The 20,342-nt window shown below is 33.2% G+C and overlaps 1 protein-coding gene across 1 annotated transcript; it reads left to right on the plus strand.

Moving 5' to 3' along the window:
* Positions 1 to 9,498: 9,498 nt before the first annotated feature.
* On the plus strand, positions 9,499 to 20,257 carry LOC132280828 (casein kinase II subunit alpha-2). Its single transcript, XM_059782583.1, has 10 exons — positions 9,499 to 10,064; positions 11,106 to 11,235; positions 13,588 to 13,782; positions 15,026 to 15,183; positions 16,090 to 16,180; positions 16,295 to 16,360; positions 18,111 to 18,193; positions 18,397 to 18,460; positions 18,602 to 18,670; positions 19,978 to 20,257. Exons 1-10 carry the CDS (start codon positions 9,772 to 9,774, stop codon positions 20,035 to 20,037), a joined length of 1,209 nt encoding a protein of 402 aa, XP_059638566.1. The 5' UTR covers positions 9,499 to 9,771; the 3' UTR covers positions 20,038 to 20,257.
* The last annotated feature ends 85 nt before the right edge of the window (positions 20,258 to 20,342 follow it).

Raw genomic sequence — 20,342 nt, forward strand, 5'->3', positions numbered from 1 at the left:
AAGTTCTATACTACTACGATCCAAACAGAGGCCCGATACGTATGTACATCCTAAACAATTCAACAATAGCTAATAGTCCGTAAATATATATATATAGTCACACTAAAGGACTCTCACTGGACTACAGGCCGGTCTCAACCTGAATAGAGGTAAAATGCTAAAACGCACACGAAGTGGGCATATGTACCTATACCTAAACAGGGTACACCTCCAACCATCGTAGCCAGCTACACATCCCGATGCATATACGCTCTCTAGCCATCGGTCCTGAGGCTCAAGCTCATACCGAGGCACCATAACAGTACATATATAAAATCCATCCAAAATCCCTAGTATTGCCGCTCAACAAGTAGTTGCCATGACAATACAAATCCACGGGACTTAACTTTTAGTTAATCCCATCCTTATTCCAAGTAAATGGGTAATGGTATTGTTTTAAAAACCAAACCCATCCTTAGTATGCCACCGTCCCATACCGGTGCCTACTTTCCAATCCTCCAGTAGTTAATAATACCAATAAATCAAGTATATATCAACTAAATTCCAACATCCAACATTCAATGTTAGCAGTGATAAAATAAGCATTAATAAATAGGGTCACAACAACAACATATACATGCCCAATTTAAGTTGTTCCCTTTAATCTGATATAAAGACAGAATTAATTAAAACTTCCATTTAACACCTTACAAATGACATACAGATATGTAGGGTATGTATCACAAAATTCTAACCTCCACAGTTGATACTAACTGTGATAATGTAAGCATCAAAACAATATTCACAGTATGTATGTAGACATGCTTAAATTATAGTGTTCCATAAAACCGATCTAGTGTTAAACTCAAATCCTCCTAGTATTTAAGTTCCAACAGTTGCTATTACAGAAGTTAAGATAGCTATCATCTAGACCCATCCTTCCAATAATTTATACTAGCAGTGGTAAGGAAAAACGTGAACCACAAAACCACAATGCATCCACAAACATGCTTAGTCTAGGTTGAACAAGCATACAACACTACTGTAACTACCAGTTTCATAGCAAAATAGATATCATTTTAGTTTGGTTTAATCTTCATTAATCCTGAAATCATTTAAGAGTGCAAAGAGTATGAAGCCTAAGGGAAAGAGTAAGGATAGAATCTTGCCTCTGAAACTTTTGTTCAAAGTTTCAACGTCGTCTTCTTAAAAAATCCCGGCGAGTTCCAAAACTCAGTTATTGTTCACGGGTACGAAACACTATTCCCAAACTCAAAATCTGATCTCCACCGTTCAGATTGTGCAACACTGAGTCATGAACCTATCCTCCAAATTTCAGCTCGATCGGACCACGGACGAAGCGGGATCGGATGTTTGATGAAATCTGGGCAGAATGGAAGAAAAACCTGTGCCACCCGGTTACTGTTCACGAGTACGAATCACTGTTTCCGAGGTCAAACTCTAATCTCCACCGTTCAGATTGTGCGTCACTGAGTCATGAACCTCTCCTCCAAATTTCAGCTTGATCGGACCACGGACGAAGCGGGATCGGATGTTTGATGAAATCTGGGCAGAATGTGAAAAACTGCGTTTTTCCTTCTCCACTTCCACAAAACGTGTGCTTTGTTTAAAAAAACCCTACACAGACGTCTACCTTATACTTATAGAGTTTTCCTAAACCCTAGGTTCATTTAAGTCCTACTCACAATCCTAACCGGCCCATCCAATTAACATAAAAACCTACGACGGCTATAATATAAAACCCTAATTTATACTATAATTAAAACCCTAGTTAGATGTATTTACCTAATTACCCTACTTAACAAATAATCTAATTGAACAAAATAACAATTAGTAAACCCAATTAAACCAAATAAGAAAAAAAAAAAAAAACACACATAGAATAATTAAACCAATTACACTTAAACCATTAATGCCAATTAAATAATTAAAATACTAACAAGTAATTCCAATCAAATAACTAAACCAATTACACTTAAACCATTAATGCCAATTAAATAATTAAAACACTAACAAGTAATGTCAATCAAATAACTAAAAATAAATATCATTTAAATAAATTAAATCACCACAAAATAAAACAATTAAGCACCTAATAAAAAAAATAATGACACATAATCAAATAAAATGCACTTAAATAATAAATTAAATACCATTAAATACCAGGAATATCCTTTTTAAAATTAGGGGTATTACATAATGGGAGTTCAGCTGATATAATATTTTCCCATGTATTCGACCAAATAATGAAAGGTTACGACCCATGAATTCTCCTCTCGTGGGGTTTTCGGGAGATAAGGTGTATCCATTGAGAGCAGTTACCTTTCTAGTGACTGTAGGAACCAGCCCAAAGCAGGTCACTTTTATAGTTGATTTTGTAGTGGTGGATTGCCCTTCAACGTATAATGTTATTCTTGGGAGGACAGCCCTAAACTCTATTAGAGTCATTACTTCGACTTACCACCTCCTCACGCGTTTCCCGACAGAGCATGGGGTGGGTGAGTTGAGGGGTGACCAAGCCACCGCTCGTGAATGCTATCTCACTTCTCTTAGAGAAAAGATGTCACAGGAAACTATGATAATTAAAAGGTTAGAGGTAAGAGACCAGGAGGAGGTAGAAAAGCAGAAAGTTCGACGAGCCGAACCAATGGAAGACCTACTGGAGGTGAGCTTGGATGATGAGGCTAAGAAGAAAGTGAGCATAGAATCCTTGCTTCAATCTGGCATAAAGGGTGAACTCGTTCAATTTCTCAAGCAAAACCAGAATGTGTTCGCTTGGACTCTCGAGGACATGCTCGGCATAAGTCCGACCATAATACAACATTATTTGAATGTTCATCCCGGCTTTAAACCCATCAGACAGAAAAGAAGGACATTCGCCTCTGAACGAAACCAAGCTATATCGGAAGAGGTAGAGAAACTCTTGAGAGCTCACTTTATTCAAGTGGTACATTATCCTAACTGGTTGTCAAATGTGGTCCTCGTAAAGAAAGCCAATGGGAAGTGGAGATTATGCGTAGACTTTACAGACTTGAACAAGGCCTGCCCAAAAGATAGCTTTCTTATCCCACGTATTGATATGCTGGTGGAGGGAACTGCGAGACATGAACTGCTGAGCTTCATGGATGCATACTCCGGATATAACCAGATTCCAATGTACCAACCGGACATAGAAAAAACCTCATTTATTACTGATCGGGGTTTGTATTGTTACAGGGTCATGCCATTTGGGCTAAAAAATGCAGGGGCAACATACCAAAGGCTAGTCAACATGATGTTCAAACACCAAATCGGACGAAACATAGAAGTCTACGTAGATGACATGTTGGTGAAAATTTAGAAAGTTGAAGATCACCTGGCAGACCTCACCTGGATTAGGGGTGCAAACCCTCTCGTCGGGAAAAGGAAGTCGCAGGCGAACATTGTCTAGAATTAAGTATGATAGTTTAAAGCGTTCTAAACCGCGAAGAGAAAGTGAGCATTTTATGTCATGCACTCTTTGCGCAGGTTTTTTACGCAAAGGAAGCAAACCATACTTAGATTTAGAGCTTTGGTGGCTAGACTCACTATCCGTGTTGTCTTCATGAAAGGACATGGCAAAGTTGAGAGGATATGCTAGAGGGCTAAACAAATCAGCAACACCACTCACAATGCCGTATAAATGTCTGGCCTCACTGCTACCAATAAAGTTTTCGAATAAAGCCTCTGATGGACCAAAACAAGCAAAATAATAACAACGCTTGAAAAGAAAGGCAGAAAGGAAATTTGAAGAATCCAGTATAAAAGACAGAGATAGAGGAATATTATTCAATATAGAAAATAAGAAACTTAACGACTTTGTGCCAGTTGCTTTGAAGATGATGATTAATTTCTTCCTCCAAGTTGATTTATAAAGAAGCAATAACGTACGAAATTGAATCCTCATGATATGCTAAAAGTGGTTAAAACTCGAGGACAAGTAGAATTCAAATCGTGTAAGAATTCTAAAGGTACAAAAAATATATATAAAAAGATATAAAACTTTGTTCGTACACTTTATCTAGAAAGCACTGTTTTTATATAAAAATATATTGTTATATAAATATATAAAGCTCTGTTTGTGTGTCTTGTTGTACACTTTATCCAGAAAGGTAAGGTGTAGGGTAGGCGGGCAGGCGAGCAAAGCTTATCTAGAGAGCTGTGGTGATAGAAGGGCGAGAAAGCAGGTCAGTAATTTATTGTGCAACAGTTTTTTAAAGAAAAAGATGACTTGGATGATTGACTGTCAAATATTTGATGTCAAGAAACGTGTGGCGCTAGAAGAAGGGTAAAATAATACTATTGACAGATCGGCTCGCCCTTTAAGGGAAAATTTCAACTTCTTAAAATGCAATAAAAGTGTTGTTGGGAGACAATCATGTATAGCATTGTTATATGGATAATGACAGATCTATATTTAAAATGAAAATTAAATGCATGAAAGTCAAACTTATGACTTCAGGAAACAAGGTTGGCTCGTTGTACTATGAAAAGTAATCACTTTTTATATGGAAGTGCAGCAAGCTTTAAAAGTCTTAGTAGGAAACAATTACTTTTTATGTGGATAAAGACTTATCTATATATAAAGTAAAAAATTAAATACATTCATCTATAGTAATTGTATTCAAATAAAATTCTTTTTGATGTAGACTGATCTATATATATATAATTAAAATTAAATAGACGACTTGTAATGAATTGTGTATCATTCCCAATTCTCAACACTTAAGAATTCGAGAACGGGGGGCAACTGATGAGGAAATTTGATATAGAAGCTAAACAGGTTGATTATGGATAGGATAAGATAAGATAGGATAAGGTGATTAATATTGTTCGCGTTACAAATTCAAAAAGTAGTTTTGATATGATAAGATGAAATTGTGATTCTCGGCAAAGGGTCTCCTTAGAAATTGCAACAAACTCCACGTCGGCAAATTATAAAAAGGAGGCGACCCACCAACCAGGGGGGTACGGGCAATATTGAACTCCACTTCATTAATTGCTTCCTTTATTTCTTCAGGAAACTGACTTTGCCATCGGAGGTTGTTTGGCAGGCACCCCACCGGTGTCAAGATAAAACGTTGTCGTTCCGAATCATTACAGACCATTCATCATCATATAGTATATTGTAAATTATTTACTTTTTATTAATGAATAAAAAGTATGATATTATTAGTATGTATATTAAGAGATTTATTAGCATGTTGATGAAAACACCACACTATTGTATATATAACATTATGATTTTATTTATTTATTTATTTATTTTTTAATTTTTGGGTTACCTCTAATACAATTTTAATAGGAGTATTGATATATATATAATTTTAATTGGATCAGCTCAGATTATTAACGGATCTGATCAGCATAATCCATATCCAATTTGTTAAGCTAACGGATTATCGGATTCGAATCATAATCGGATTATCTGATTTTTTATTCAATCCATATCCGACTAATCGGATCGGATTCGAATGGGATCCAGATCAAGATCCGCTCCATTGACAGATCTACTTTGAAGCATGCGGTGTTGATAATAATGATAATGCTTTTAATGGAAGTAAAGTTATAAATGTATACACAAATTTCGTATCTGCAAATTAAATAACGAAATATTGAGTAAATAATAATTTATTAATTTATGAAAATTCGAGTACAATCCTCCGAGATATTTTTTACAAAATAAATAAAGTATTTTCTAATTCGATCTCCTTTGTAGTTGGATGTAATGATTGTTGGAGCTTGATCTTGAATCGGGTTGTTGATAATCCTCTTCAAATATTTGTAGTTGAGGAAGACCGCCAGTGATTTGACGAAGCTTGATATTGAATAGTGTTGTCTGGTGATTTTTCAAACTTGTTTAATTTGAGGAAGAACGAAGCTTGATATTGAATAGTGTTGTTTGGTGATTTTTCAAACTTGTTGAATTTAAGGAAGAACGACACGACTTTGGATGTGCCTGTTGTTCTCCGTCAATGATTTCTGATCTAAGGCTGACGAAGCTTAATCTCGAACAATGTTGTTTGATGATTCTTTGAACTTATTGAATTACATGAAAAGAACAGCATGGTTTTGATGTGTTTGTTGTTATTTGTTAAATATGAGGAATGTGTTTGTTGTTCTTTGTTGAATTTAAGGAGAACGTAATGACTTTGGATGTGCTTGTTGTTCTTCGTTTTCGGATAATTTGTGAAGAACAACACGACTTTGGTTATACTTGTTCTTTGTCTTCAAATAATTTTTGAAGAAAAGCAAGCAACCATTATCATAAATAATGAGCACCTCGCCATTGGGGGTTAAAGAAATAATCTTTCCTTTACCGCTGTGCTGGGAAGACCTTAAAAATGAGGGAGCTTCTCATGCCAATTGAAATGTGGTGAGTGTCTTTCATTTTTTTGCTTAATGTTCTCTTCTTTGCTGGACTTTGGATGTACTTGTTGTTCTTCTTTTTCAAGGTTTGGGTTTTAGGAATGAATGTCGGCGGAGCTTTTATATTTGGACCCTTTGAATTTATGGATTTTTGAATTTAGGGACCCTTTTTTTTTTTTTTTTTTTTTTTTTTCAGGGCCTTCCTATTTCATCTATGCCTTTATTTATAGACTTCCTGGATGAATAGGATGATGACACGTGTCATTTATTGATAAACACACAATTACAACTGGGGCGGGTAGGTTATATTGTGATAATTATCCATAAAAATAATTATTCTAAATATATTTTATTAAAAATAATTATTTTTTATTTAATCACCTGAGTTGAGCTAATTAAGACTGCATTTAGTAACGAGAAATGTTTCTTATTTTCTGTTGTCCACCCCTAAAAAGGCAAAATAAAAACAAAAATCGTGTTCAATAAAAAGTTTTTGTTTTTCTATAACAGAAAATGTTTTTAATTTTTGTGAAGAAAATAAGAAACATAAAAAAAAATATTTCTTATGTTTTCGGCACTATAGCGCATAAACGTTTTAACTATTATTACTTCACATGCACTATTCATTTAAAATAAAATTCATATTATTTGTGTTATATACTAAGTTGCATTTTAAATGTTAATAAAAAAAATATTTTTAATATAGAATATATTAAATATTTTTTATTATGTTTTATTTGATAAAAACATATTTTAATATATAATATATTAAATAAGAATGTAAATTAATTTTTGTGACAGAATAATTTTTTATATAGAATATAATGTTATTAAATTATTATGCAGTAGATATTTTATATTATTATATACTATATCCATATTATATCATACATAAATATTAAATTATAATTAATTTACAATATTATAACACATTTTATATTTGATTACATATAAGATATATTATTTAATATATATTTTTTCATAGTAAATTATCATATGCTTAATATATTATATATCACATAATAAATGTATACGTCATGCATGTATATGTATTTAAATATATAATTGGTGAGAGTGTTTTTGTCTTGGTATATCTAATTTGTACTTATGATGTATTGGGTATTATTAAGATTTGTAATTTTAAATTGGATTTTGTAGATTTATGACTTTTTCATACCAATGGAAGCAAGTATCGTGCTTGAGTGGTTAGGTTGCTCCTTATGTCCGAGAGTTAGTGTTCAAGTCATCTACCCTCCCCTTCCTTCTAATCACTAACTTATAAAATTCTTGCCATTAAAACAAATAAATAAAAATGAAAAAATGAAAAAATAAAATATTTAAAAATATTTAAAAATATTATATACATTTTGTAACAAATATGTATTACTAAACATTATTATTGTTTTATGTTTTTCAAATTTGTGGTGGCAACAAGTGTTAATAAATATCATTTTTGGTTTCTATTTTTACTTAAGAAAGTAACATTATATTTCTACTTTCTTAAGATTGCAAAAATAGAAAACAAAAACGTTATTAAATGCACCTTAAGGCCCCGTTTGGCATGGATTTTGTTTATGTTTTTTTTTTTTTTTTTTTTTTTTTTTTTTGACTGCTATAGTGTCGATTTTGGCAACAAAAACATGTTTGCTGCGGGCTTATTTTATTTTACACAGTACTAAAACATGTCGTGAATAGTGGTCCAAAACCAAAACACCAAAAAGTTATTTTTTCTTATTTTGACAACTGTTTATGGCCCAAAACTATAACAGTAGCGCAACACGAGTTCGACATTTCTACAGCCAAATATCGTTCTCAAACGTACTTCTGATTTTTTTCCAAAACACTACTACAGCGAAAACACTATTTTTGTTTTAACAAAAAACAAAATGCCTAAAACAAAGCACATATCAAAGGAGCCCTAAATAATTTAAGTTGACCAAGTTTGGGTCAATTAAATAATTTAATTAAACGTGAAACCCATATTTGATGGGTCAATTTGTCGAAACAAAAGCCTATAAAATTTTAGTGTCTACAACAACCTGGGAGGTAGTCATGGCATAGTTTTACACACTAATTAAATATGTACACATAAGTATTAAATATATACATATAATTATTAAATAAAAATACATTTATTTTAGTGAGTTTTATCATTGTGTTTGTATTTAATTAGTACGTGATATTATGTAAGAAACATTTAAATTTAATCAATGAACTCTTACTCTAATGGTATCACCTCTTTTCTTCCAAAGGGAAGTCCGAGGTTGAAAACACTCAATAATGAACTATGAAATTAAAAATATGTGTGGGAGTACTACTTATTTATAATTAACTTACCTAAAAAATATGTGTTGTATGCCTTTTAATTTATCATTATTATTATTTTATTTTTATCAAAAGTATAAAACACTCAATATTGTAGTCACTTGTATGGGTGGCTTTTGGAATATTTATTTTATTTTTGTTTTGTGTTTTTTGGTTTGGTTTCTAGTTTTTACTAAAATTAATATACACACATACTTATAAATGTCCACCTTAGTTTTTGGTGGTATAATTATATTCAATAGATTCAATAATTATGTAATTATTAAATAAGAAAGAGTTGTTTATTTAGAAAGTAAGCTACAAAGATGTTGATCGAAGCTTTACATAAAGTAGCAAAATATAAATAAAAAACCCGTGGCGGACTCCATTTATATAAATATAGACATTAATCACAATTATGATAGATGTTAAAGGATTGATTTGGTGAACAATACATTTCGTAAGTATTACTAATTTTTTTAAATTTTAAAAGAGCTATTCACTCCTCTCTAGGTTTAGGTGATCAGGCGAGATTTTATTCTTACCGTAATGTCTAAATCAAATTCCATCACTTTTGTAGATTTTTTTAAATAATAAATATGGCAAAATTATCTTTTAAAGTGTAGTGCAATTGTATTATTATAGTATGAACAGATTTTGAAAGAATAATTGTTTATTTTTTCTTTAAAAAAGTAAGCGGATCAGGGTATGCTGAAAAAAAAAATAAAAATGGAAATATAAACTCCGCGTCGCTCTCTCTCTCTCTCTCTCTCCATATATATATATTCGAACGGCAATGAAATCGAAACAAATTGTCCAATAATCGATTTTCACGAGTCACTCACTCACCACCGACCCGTGTCCCACCTGTTAAGATACACATAGTCAGACGATTCAGGCCCATTCCCATACCTCACGACCAATAACCAAATATACATTCGTCCCATCCTCGATCTTAATCCACTACAAACTCAAAACACAGTGTTGAGAGAGAGACGATCAAAACAGCTTTTATTTCATCGTTGCATATATGTATATTATATATTTGTATAAAGGTTAGTGCTTTGTTGGTGGCAGCACATGAAAGATGCGCACAATCCTGTATTGTTACTTCTTCGCATCATCTCGGTAGTGTACGCCCTATTGGCCTCGTGTGCGCCGTTTGCGGAGGCTCCTAAGCTGCGCCCTCCTTTCTCCTCCAACGACACAATCGCCACCACAACAGCAATCGACAACGGTGATAAAACCATCAATCTCTCAGAGATCGGCGGCTCGAGCCTCGGGACCATGTCCAAAGCTCGAGTCTACGCGGACGTCAATGTCCTTCGCCCTAGAGAGTACTGGGATTACGAGTCGCTCACCGTTCAGTGGGGGTAATCAAAAGCCCTAATATTTATTTTCTGTTCTTGTTCTCCGATTCTCGATTAGATTATTAAGATTGTTACTGATTTTTATGGTTTGATTGGCCTGATCCTGGTAAGAAATTGCTAATATATGTTGTTATTGAGGTCATTACTGATTTTTATATTGAATTAGCTTGATCGAAGTGAGAAATTGCTGTGTGTTGAAATAGGAAATCATTTTAAATGATCACAGTGTGATCTTGGTTTAATCGATTATTTATCAGTGTTAAACTCTACAAATCAGCTCCATAGCAGTTATGATGTCAACATACTAATGTAACACTCACCAATCTAATACAATTGATGAATGCTTAAAGGAAAATATATGAATGCTCTCAAGATGTGGTAATTTATCTCTATGTATGTTTTATATCTCTTTTTGTACTATGATAAAGTATTTATTCCTCGATTGGTCGAGCCATTCTGAAAATCACTAGTTAGTATTTGATTGATCTGTCGATTTGTTGAAGTTATCAAGAATCCTAGACTTAGAAATCTTAATTTTAAGTAAAGAAGTGTCCAAAAACACTTTTGTTGCATATCACTTGGGATTTTCGAAAACAAGTCATGAATTCTCAAAACCCTAATGCATATATTCATGAACCCTAATTCTTGGTGAGTGCCTAGTAGTGTCAATTTACCTTTACACCTTTGATGTTGAAGATCGCCCTTTTGCCCTTAATTATAGCTTGAGTTCCATCTCTGACCGTGACCAAGAGGGGACTAACTGGACATTAACTAACTTTCAAAATTCTAACTAAACTAAAAACAAGAACAAAGTTATGGACTCTAGTTTTGATCCACAAACTTGTCTAACACCCTCTATGTAAAATCACATTTCAAAACGGCTAGGAAGCTTTATCCTTTAAAATAAGTGATTGTAGACAACATTGTGCTAATCAAACTTTGTGGATGATGTTCTTTTCAAGCTGAGGGAAACAATCAAACTAGCCTCCACAAGTGATTCTCACTATTATCTGTTCATTCCTTAAATTTCTATTTTCGTTTCAGAGATCAAGATGATTATGAGGTTGTTCGAAAGGTTGGAAGGGGAAAATACAGTGAAGTTTTTGAAGGTATAAATGTCAACAGCAACGAGCGGTGCATAATTAAAATCCTGAAACCTGTTAAGAAGAAAAAGGTAATCTTTTATTGTTTCTGCTTGTTGGCGCTAGTAGTGTATGAACGAAGGTCATTGCTTTTTGAGAAGTTACTTGTTTATGATGTTTGGATTTCAATTGTTCTGTTTTGGTGGTTACATAATTGAAGGATTAAATTCTATGCCCTGTGCATCGTTTCATAAACGAAGCATTAAATTTTGTGCTCGATGTAGCATGGACTACATGGCAAATGCAATATGTCAACACAACAAATTTTATGGTGGTGGTTTTGGACACGACAAGTACACAACTGTAAATATATATATATATATATATATATGCTCATAGTACATAGAACATATATTTAATTCTAATTAATTTATAACTTGTTACTTTAATAATTGCATTACTTGGAAGACTAATCTCAATAAATGCATTATTCATAATTATGTCATGCATATGACCATTCATACCGGGAAGATCAACAATGAATGCTATATGTTTACTTAGAGAATTCGTTTGAGATTGTAGGAGTAAGCAAAAAGATTTACATATGATTTTTATAAATTCTAAAAAAGCGCAAGAGATATAATTTGGTGGGCTCTACAAAGAAAACAAACTCCCATGCAAATAATAAAGAGTATTGAAGATATATATATGAACACAAAACGAGAGTTCGTATTATGTGTGGTGAAACTAGTGAGTTCTCTATAAATATAGGATTGCACCAAGGATCGATGTTAAGCCCACGCTTATATGCCATAATTTTAGATGAAATAATAAAAGACTTCCAAGAAGACATTACAAGCTGCATGATGTTTGCTAATGATATTGTGTTATTAGATACTTCTAAAGAAAACTTAGCTATAAAATTAGAAATGTCGAGAAATGCTTTAGAATCAAAAGGACTGAGAATTAGTTGAACTAAACTCTAATATATTGAATGTAAATTAATTCTTTCTAATATAATGATAACACTTGAAAACCGAAAGATTATTCAAAATAATCACTTATAATATTTAGGATCAATAATACAAAAGGATGGAGAGATGGGTTGTGATATAACTAGTAGAATTGGATCAAAATAGGGACTAACTACATCTTATGTGATAAGAAAATAGCACAGAGGTTAAAACTTAGCAATAAAATTAGAAATGTGGAGAAATGCTTTGGAATCAAAAGGATTGAGAATTAGTTGAACTAAAATATAATATATTGAATGTAAATTAAATAGAGACTCGATTCTTTCTAATATAATGATAACACTTGAAAACCGAAAGATTATTCAAAATAATCACTTATGCTATTTAAGATTATTCAAAATAATCACTCGATTCTTTCTCTTATGGGTTGTGATATAACTAGTAGAATTGGATCAAAATAGAGACTAACTACATCTTATGTAATAAGAAAATAGCACATAGGTTAAGAGGAAAATTCTATAGGACCGTTATTGGCCAACTATGCTCTATGGAGCAGATATTGGACTTTAAAAAAGAAACAAGAACAACGTCTTTATGTAGTAGAAATGAAAATGTTAAGATGGATGATTGGAGTGACTAGAAATGATAGAATCACTAATGAAAGTGTAGGAGAAAAAATTAGGCTCGTCACCCATCAACAAGAAATTAAGAAATAGCAGAGTTAGACGGTTTGGACAAATACACCAAAGACTTATAGATGTGCCGGTAAGAAGAGGAAGTTCAATTTTCATGGAAGGTAAGAGATGGAGAGGGCCACCAAAATAAGGTGGAATAAAGTTATTAGAAATGACTTTAAAAGTTTAACATAGTGCGTGATATAGCGGGTAATTGAAAAGAATGGAGATAGAGAATTAATGCAGCCGACTCCATTCGTATGGGAATAAGGCAAGGATGATGTACTACCATTAAATATTATCATTATTATTTTTTTATTGTTGTTGATGTTATATTTATTATTGTTATCTTGTTGATTGGTACCATACATATTTTATAACAACTATATTTTCTTTTTCATTTTCAAAGCTATCCATTGATGAATGATTTGTATCGGTCATGCATATGATTTTCTTTCTTTTTCAAAATGTGTAGGATAATCATAATTTTCCGTATTTTTATTTTATTTTTTCTAAATTCACCACAGTCGGTGTTTGTCACTTTCCTATATGTTTCTAGGGTGAGGCGTTGTGCCCAATGGGCCTTTTTTCTTTTCAATGCATGGGTTGCAGTAGATAGTTTATATGTAGAGTAGCTGAGCCACCAATTCAAGTACAATGAGAAGCACTGCATTCACTCACCATTTGGTTGCTTTCAATGTTTGTGTATTAGTTTTATTTTTAGTCATTCGTGTGGATATGATCAACTTAACTTACTGGGTATGATATTAAAATATTTTTCATGGTTTTCGTGCAGATAAAGAGAGAGATAAAGATACTTCAGAACCTCTGTGGGGGCCCAAATATTGTCAAACTTCTTGACATTGTCAGAGATCAGCACTCAAAAACTCCTAGCTTGATATTTGAGTATGTAAACAGTACAGATTTCAAAATTCTGTATCCCACATTGACAGACTATGACATACGTTACTACATATATGAGCTTCTCAAGGTAAATGATGCATCTGATTTGTTAGAGTACATATTTCTCCATCCTCACCTTCACCCGTTCTTTTTTCCCCTCACTCAATTTTAAAAACCATGCTTAATCATGAAATTTTGCTGTATATTTCTTTAGTAAAGGTGCGAGAGTTGTATATGATAACATTTAAGTTACAATAGAAGGATATTAAGTGCAAGATGGGGTGATCCTAGAAAACAAAGAAACAGAAGTGTTGTTGGATTGGACCCTTGATAAATAGTTAGCTGATTAAATGTCCTTATTCAGCAGATAAGGTGCGAGAGTTGTATTTGATAACATTTGAGTCACAATAGAAGGATATTAAGTGCAAGATGGGGTGAGACTAGAAAACAAATAAACAAAAGTGTTGTTGGATTGGACTCTTGATAAATAAATAGCTGATTAAACGTCCTTATTCAGCAGATGCATAGAGAAATGTTTAGTGAACTCACATCTAAAACATTTATTCTTGCCAAATGAGCCATTTCTATTGATTATATTTCAATAAAAATTATTTGAGTTCATGCTGATGAAATCTGATAGGATTAATACATTTTGTCAACTAAAATTAAATGTCCTTATTCAAATATCGATAAATAATGGATGGGTTAGGTGGATAAGTACCTTAAACACGGTGTGTGATTTTGTAGAATAGCAATCAATTATATTGGAAATTTATATAAGATGGCTGTGAGCTTACACACTTTATGGTACAAAATGTTTGGCTACCAAGAAAAAGAAAGCTGCCAAGAAAAAGAAACTTTGACAAATAATGAGCTTACCGTACAAGGAAAAGATACAGACAGAAACAAATGCATTTGTGAGGGTTTAGGGTGACAAATTTTGAGAATGAAATGTGGTGGTGCTGGGGGTGCAGATTTTGTCAATATGCAATAAAGGTCAAAATGCACCAATAACAAGTGATTTTATTCAAGTCGAAGGTGTTGCAAGGACAAAAGGGCTGAATTTGTGAGTCAAGGTGGTGGAAAAAATGTCACTCTATGAGCTAACAAAACACCCTAGATAGAGTTGACTATTGAAAAAGGATTTGTTGACTTCAGTTGGGTGACTTGGGTCAGATATGTTGTGGCACCACCTACTGCTTGCGGTTGGAAATAATATTAATTTAATGTCACTCACAAGCTATAGTTCTGAATTTCAGAGAATAACACCTCAAGGTTGCTTTAATGGTAATTTAAATGCTCAACTGGTTCAGCTGATTTTGCATTTGCAGGCATTAGATTATTGTCACTCACAAGGTATAATGCATAGAGATGTCAAGCCTCACAATGTTATGATAGACCATGAGTTGCGAAAACTTCGCTTGATAGATTGGGGTCTCGCTGAATTCTACCATCCTGGCAAGGAATATAATGTTCGTGTTGCTTCAAGGTACGAATCCATGTCCTATGAATCAAATGAATTTTTTTCCCTAAATTGAATCAAATGAATTGTTTTGCTAATCTTTTTATATTCTCTTTTTACAGTTCTCTTTTTGAGAATTGTTCCTTTTCTTTTTACTTTATGCAAGAATGAGTTGTGAATCTGTCAGGTTCGAGAGAGTAAAATTGTGCCATCATGATATAGTGGAGATTTTAACAATGTGTTGAGGTACTAGTACTCCAAAATTTTGTATGTCAAGTGAAGAAGACATAGAGGAGCTGTGTCAATGCAGTATCTCATGTAGATTTTATGATGTAGGACAAGGGCAAATTAAAACTCACCTTTTTCTTTATCTTTCTTTCTTTCTTGTTTGTTTCTTTTTTGGTTAACTTAGTGCAAAATAACATTCATCTAATATCTCTGTTATCAAACTAATGGTAGGATAATACTAAGAAGTTAGCATAGTTCCAGCTATTATTTTATTATTTGGTGAGTTAAGGTAATGAATTACTTGTAGGTTTAAGATTCAAAATTGGAGACAGTCCTAGGCGAAGTTGGCATAGTTCCAGCTATGATTTTATTATTTGGTGAGCTAAGGTCATGAATTACTTATAGGTTTAAGGTTCAAAATTGACTTATGGAATTCTAGAGAAATGTGCTTGGAATTTTCTGGACAGCAACTATTCAAGGATTTTGGGAATTTTTTTTTTGGAAGGTTAAACAAATTCACACACTCATGCCTCCACTGAGGCTCGAACCCGACCTCCCCTTTGGTAACCATGTATTTAACGGGGCGAATTTAGGATTTCTCTGGAATATTTTGGCTTTGTGAATGTGCCTTCTTATTTACTCCCATGATTCAAATTTTAATTTCAGCGTTCAGAAATTTGAAAGTTGCTCTTGTTGTTTACTCAGATACTTCAAGGGGCCTGAACTTCTTGTTGACTTGCAAGATTATGACTATTCTTTGGATATGTGGAGCCTTGGTTGCATGTTTGCAGGAATGGTGAGAATCACAACCAATTTTGTTTTCTACTTGGGTGAAAAATCTATTAAGGGTCATGTATATCTTAAACCTAGGTTTCGCATTACTCATTATGCTTAGTGTTATTTAATGTAGATATTTCGCAAGGAACCTTTCTTTTATGGGCATGACAACCATGATCAGCTTGTTAAAATTGCGAAGGTAATGTGGTTTGAAATCTGTTGAAATGATCTTTATTTTGTAGTATTATTGGTGTTATATCACATTAATATCTGTCACTGTGCCGAAACGGAACGTATCTAAAGAATCAGCTGCAAGAACTCTGTATTCTTTGCGATTCCTTGCTATTTTTGTAAATGATGTTTATAATACTATATTTTTTTCTCCATCTAGGGTCATTCGATGTGCAACGCATTCTTTTTCATATAAATGAAATTCTTTGTGATGCGTTTTTCCAACAAATAGGCTAGATTTTTGAATGCTAGTAGATTATATGTTTTGCATCACTGTAGTTATGAATTACATAACAAAGATGACTTCTTCTTAGTTGGTAAACTCACACACTCATGCCTCCATGGAGGCTCGAACCCCTGACCTCCCTTTGAGAAGTAGGGGACTGGTACCGCTAGGCCACTGCCTCGTTGGTGAAGAACTTCTTCTATGTTCATCTTAGTTCAATTTCTCAAGACAGAAATTGATTATTGGAAAACCATGAATATAAAATAAGACTCCTTAAATGCAGTTTACTCTTAGTAACTCCTCACCAGTAGTATAATGCACTTTGGTCAAATTTGCCCCTGGTAACAGAGTTTTTGAATCTGGACAATTTTTACTTCTTTATTTATTTATTTATTTATTTTGTTTATAATTTGAATCTGGTCATTCATCAACCTGTAATGGGAGTTCAGATGGGCTCCTTATTGCATTGTAGAGTCCCAACATAAATACATAGAAGAGAAACATAAATAATTAAGAAAATGAGGAATTGCACAATTTCATTTATGGTTTGATTGTTTTAAAGATATATGCTCTTAAAATGACTACCTCCTGAAAAGCAATGGGCCATTAGTCCAATGGTATAACCTCTCCTCCCTCAAAGGGGAGGTGAGGGGTTTGAGCCCCGTAGTGGGCAATTTATGAAATGTGTGCGAGCACTTACCTAACCAAAAAAAGAAAAAAGAAAAAATGACTACCTTCTGAAAGTAGCAAATGCTTCGTGTCAGATCTCTAAATATTCCTTCTCTAAAGCCCAATTTCTATGGTTCACCAGCCCTGCTGTAATTTCTTATTATGCTCCACACATATCTGCTGGAACTGACAAGGTTGATATGTTTGTCGGCTAGAGTACCCATTGTCTTGCAATTTCTTTGTTGCAGACTTCTTTATTGTGTTTTGCAGTTTGAGGGCCCAAGCCACTTTTATTTGTACAAATTTGAAATTTAGACCTTATATTCTTCTAGATATTATTGGAATTCACTAATTCAGTGATAGGTATTATACAAGAGTTGTTTCTTGTGTATTGACAAAATCACGTGGCAATAGTACATGAATTGTTCGTGTATCAGTCTCTTATTGTGCTGGTGTGATAAGTACTACCAAATCATGCTCCTTGTTACTTGCATAGTGACTGCTGGAGAACCTGCAGCGTGCTGAGTTGTTGAGTGTGCGTGTGATATCCACCATTCCAACGTTCTTGAATGCAGGAGTACTGTGGCTTTGGGAGGGGGGAAAAAAGGAAAGGAAAAAAAAAGGAGGAAAAAAAAAAGAAAGCAAAGAAGAGAATAGAACAATAGGTTTCTTTCCTGCTACACAAGAATGGTCTGGTTGATCGACACTCAGGCATATGAAGTTTGCTAATACATTTGTGTTATTTAATAATATTTAGTTTTTTTTTTTTTAAATGAAATTTTAAATAAGTTCACACCACAGCTTACATCAAATCTAATTCCAGGTACTTGGGACAGATGAGTTGACTGCATATTTGAGTAAATATCATTTAGAGCTTGATCCTCAACTTGATTCTCTTGTTGGGAGGTACGTTTGAAAGTAAATATCTTTACGTCGCAATGTGGTTACATAAAATTATTACTTAATGTTGGAGTATCTTGTGGAGCGACCGTTTCCATCTGTCCAAGTGGTTTTGCTAGCTAGGTATATTAATAAATAAAAATAAATAAAAAAATAAAATAAAATCTATTGCTTAAACTATGTTGCTTTATTGGTTTATTCATATGCAGGCACAGCAGGAAGCCCTGGTCCAAATTTATTAATGCTGATAATCAACATCTAGTATCTCCAGAGGTTACTCTCTCTTTCTCTCGTTTTGTTTTGTCTGTGTGTATGTCCGTTAGTAGCCCGTGCAAGATTGATATTTGGTTTATTCCAAAATGGACCTGCAGTCCTGTTACTGGTTCTGATTCTTTCTATGCATCTGACATGCAGGCCATTGATTTCCTTGATAAGCTTCTTCGTTACGATCATCAGGACAGGCTTACAGCAAAAGAAGCAATGGTAATCCTATTTGGGCTGAATTAACTCCTACTTTTTCCTTCATTTATAAGTTTCCTTGTTACTGGCCTTTTCATTCTTCTCAATTTCTTCTGCTCTTTTGTTTTCTATTACAGTCCGTACAATTTTCCATTTATTTTATGGAGCTTCCCTATGTCAAAATGTTCTTTATCTGATTTGCCTACGTCAAACTGTCAGTTGCTTGCCTCTCATGACCATTCCTCAACAAAGAAGTCTCAAATTTATTTCAGGGGGCACATTGAACTAGATAAAAGGAAAATTTTCTTTGTTACTAACATGACAAATATAGGTACTTAAATATCTATCGATAATATTTTCATTGAACATAATTACAATTGTCCTCGATGGGTTCTCATATTTAGAAAGCTTGCATGATAACCTTATTATCTATGCTACTAAAAATCTCTCTCTCTATTTATACAAGGCTCACAAATTTTAAAGCAAAAAATACAAGTAAAATACTAACATTGTATTAATATAAGCCATCAAATTTTCCCTAGCTATTAACATTAAACTGTGTATCAAATTATAGTTATAATTATAAAAAAAATCAACTAAATTTTGTATATTATGAATATAGATTAAATGCATCACATATGAAATGCAATAAGAAATTGAAAAGTGTTTCAACTTGCATCCTTTTTCAAATCAATTAAGTTGTTAGAAGATATTGAAATAACTATAGAATTTCGACTGTTCTGTGTTGCAAAATGGCTTTTGTCACGCACTCATTTGGCCTGATAGCTGTGTGTGTGTGTGTGTGTGGAAGCATGTCTTGGACTTGTTAAAACAATATAGAAAAGTAATAAGTGGCTCGCTGCCCAGGATCCTTGATAATTTTTGTGGAGAGCGTGATCTCTAATTAATAAGAAGGAAATAAACTAAGCAAAGTAATCAAAATTGTCTTGTTCAATTAATAGAGTTGAGTGGAACAAAGAATAGAGAAAAACATGTGGAAATTGCATCAAGTTTTTAGCAATTAGTATTATCTTTAAGGAAACGAGGGTCATTGTACTTCAGTATTTCACATGTTATGATGGTATTGGAAAGTTTTTTGCCATCTTGTGGATGTAATAGTCAAAATGGGGTTATGCCCCCTGAAAAGAATTCACATCTTTATTACTTGTTTGTTTGGCTTGTTCTTCAACCTTTTGTTACATAATGTGTAGTCTTTATTCTGCTTTGTATTGCAAGAAGAGCAAAACACATTATTATAATTATTATTTTCCGGAAGGTAAGGCATTATTATTGTGGCCATTAGTTTGTTACATTCTTGTGTATTATCGCAGGCCCATCCATATTTCTTTCAAGTGAGGGCTGCAGAGAGTAGCAGGATGAGGACACAGTAGCATCATTTAATTTGTAAAACGTACATAAAACAGAACCGATATCATATGGGAATGTAGTATGTTTATAGCTATACGACCTTCTCCCTCAGTTGTGGAGATTTAAGGTTGCACCCTCATTTTATTGTATTATGCTCATCTTCTATCTGTTTGAGATAATTCTAGATGTCGACATTTTGTCATTAATTATTACATCAAGTTATGTATTTTGTTGTTCTCATCATGATCACTTTATTTCTCTTTGCCCCCTTTATGTGTAGATATAACCATTGGTTGGTGTTTCTTTCCTTGCTGTTAAAATGTCTCTC

Source organism: Cornus florida, unplaced genomic scaffold (genome assembly GCF_030987335.1).
Source record: "Cornus florida cultivar Cherokee Brave unplaced genomic scaffold, ASM3098733v1 CherokeeBrave_3.0.0_Hap2_Chr11, whole genome shotgun sequence".
In the NCBI taxonomy this organism is placed as follows: domain Eukaryota; kingdom Viridiplantae; phylum Streptophyta; class Magnoliopsida; order Cornales; family Cornaceae; genus Cornus; species Cornus florida.

Excerpts from the sequence above, each read along its gene's own strand:
- LOC132280828 (XM_059782583.1), top strand. The coding sequence starts at position 9,772 with ATGAAAGATGCGCACAATCCTGTATTGTTACTTCTTCGCATCATCTCG. Across the intron at positions 16,361-18,110 it reads AGCTTGTTAAAATTGCGAAG|GTACTTGGGACAGATGAGTT; the intron begins GTAATGTGGTTT and ends ATCTAATTCCAG. Across the intron at positions 18,461-18,601 it reads AACATCTAGTATCTCCAGAG|GCCATTGATTTCCTTGATAA; the intron begins GTTACTCTCTCT and ends TCTGACATGCAG.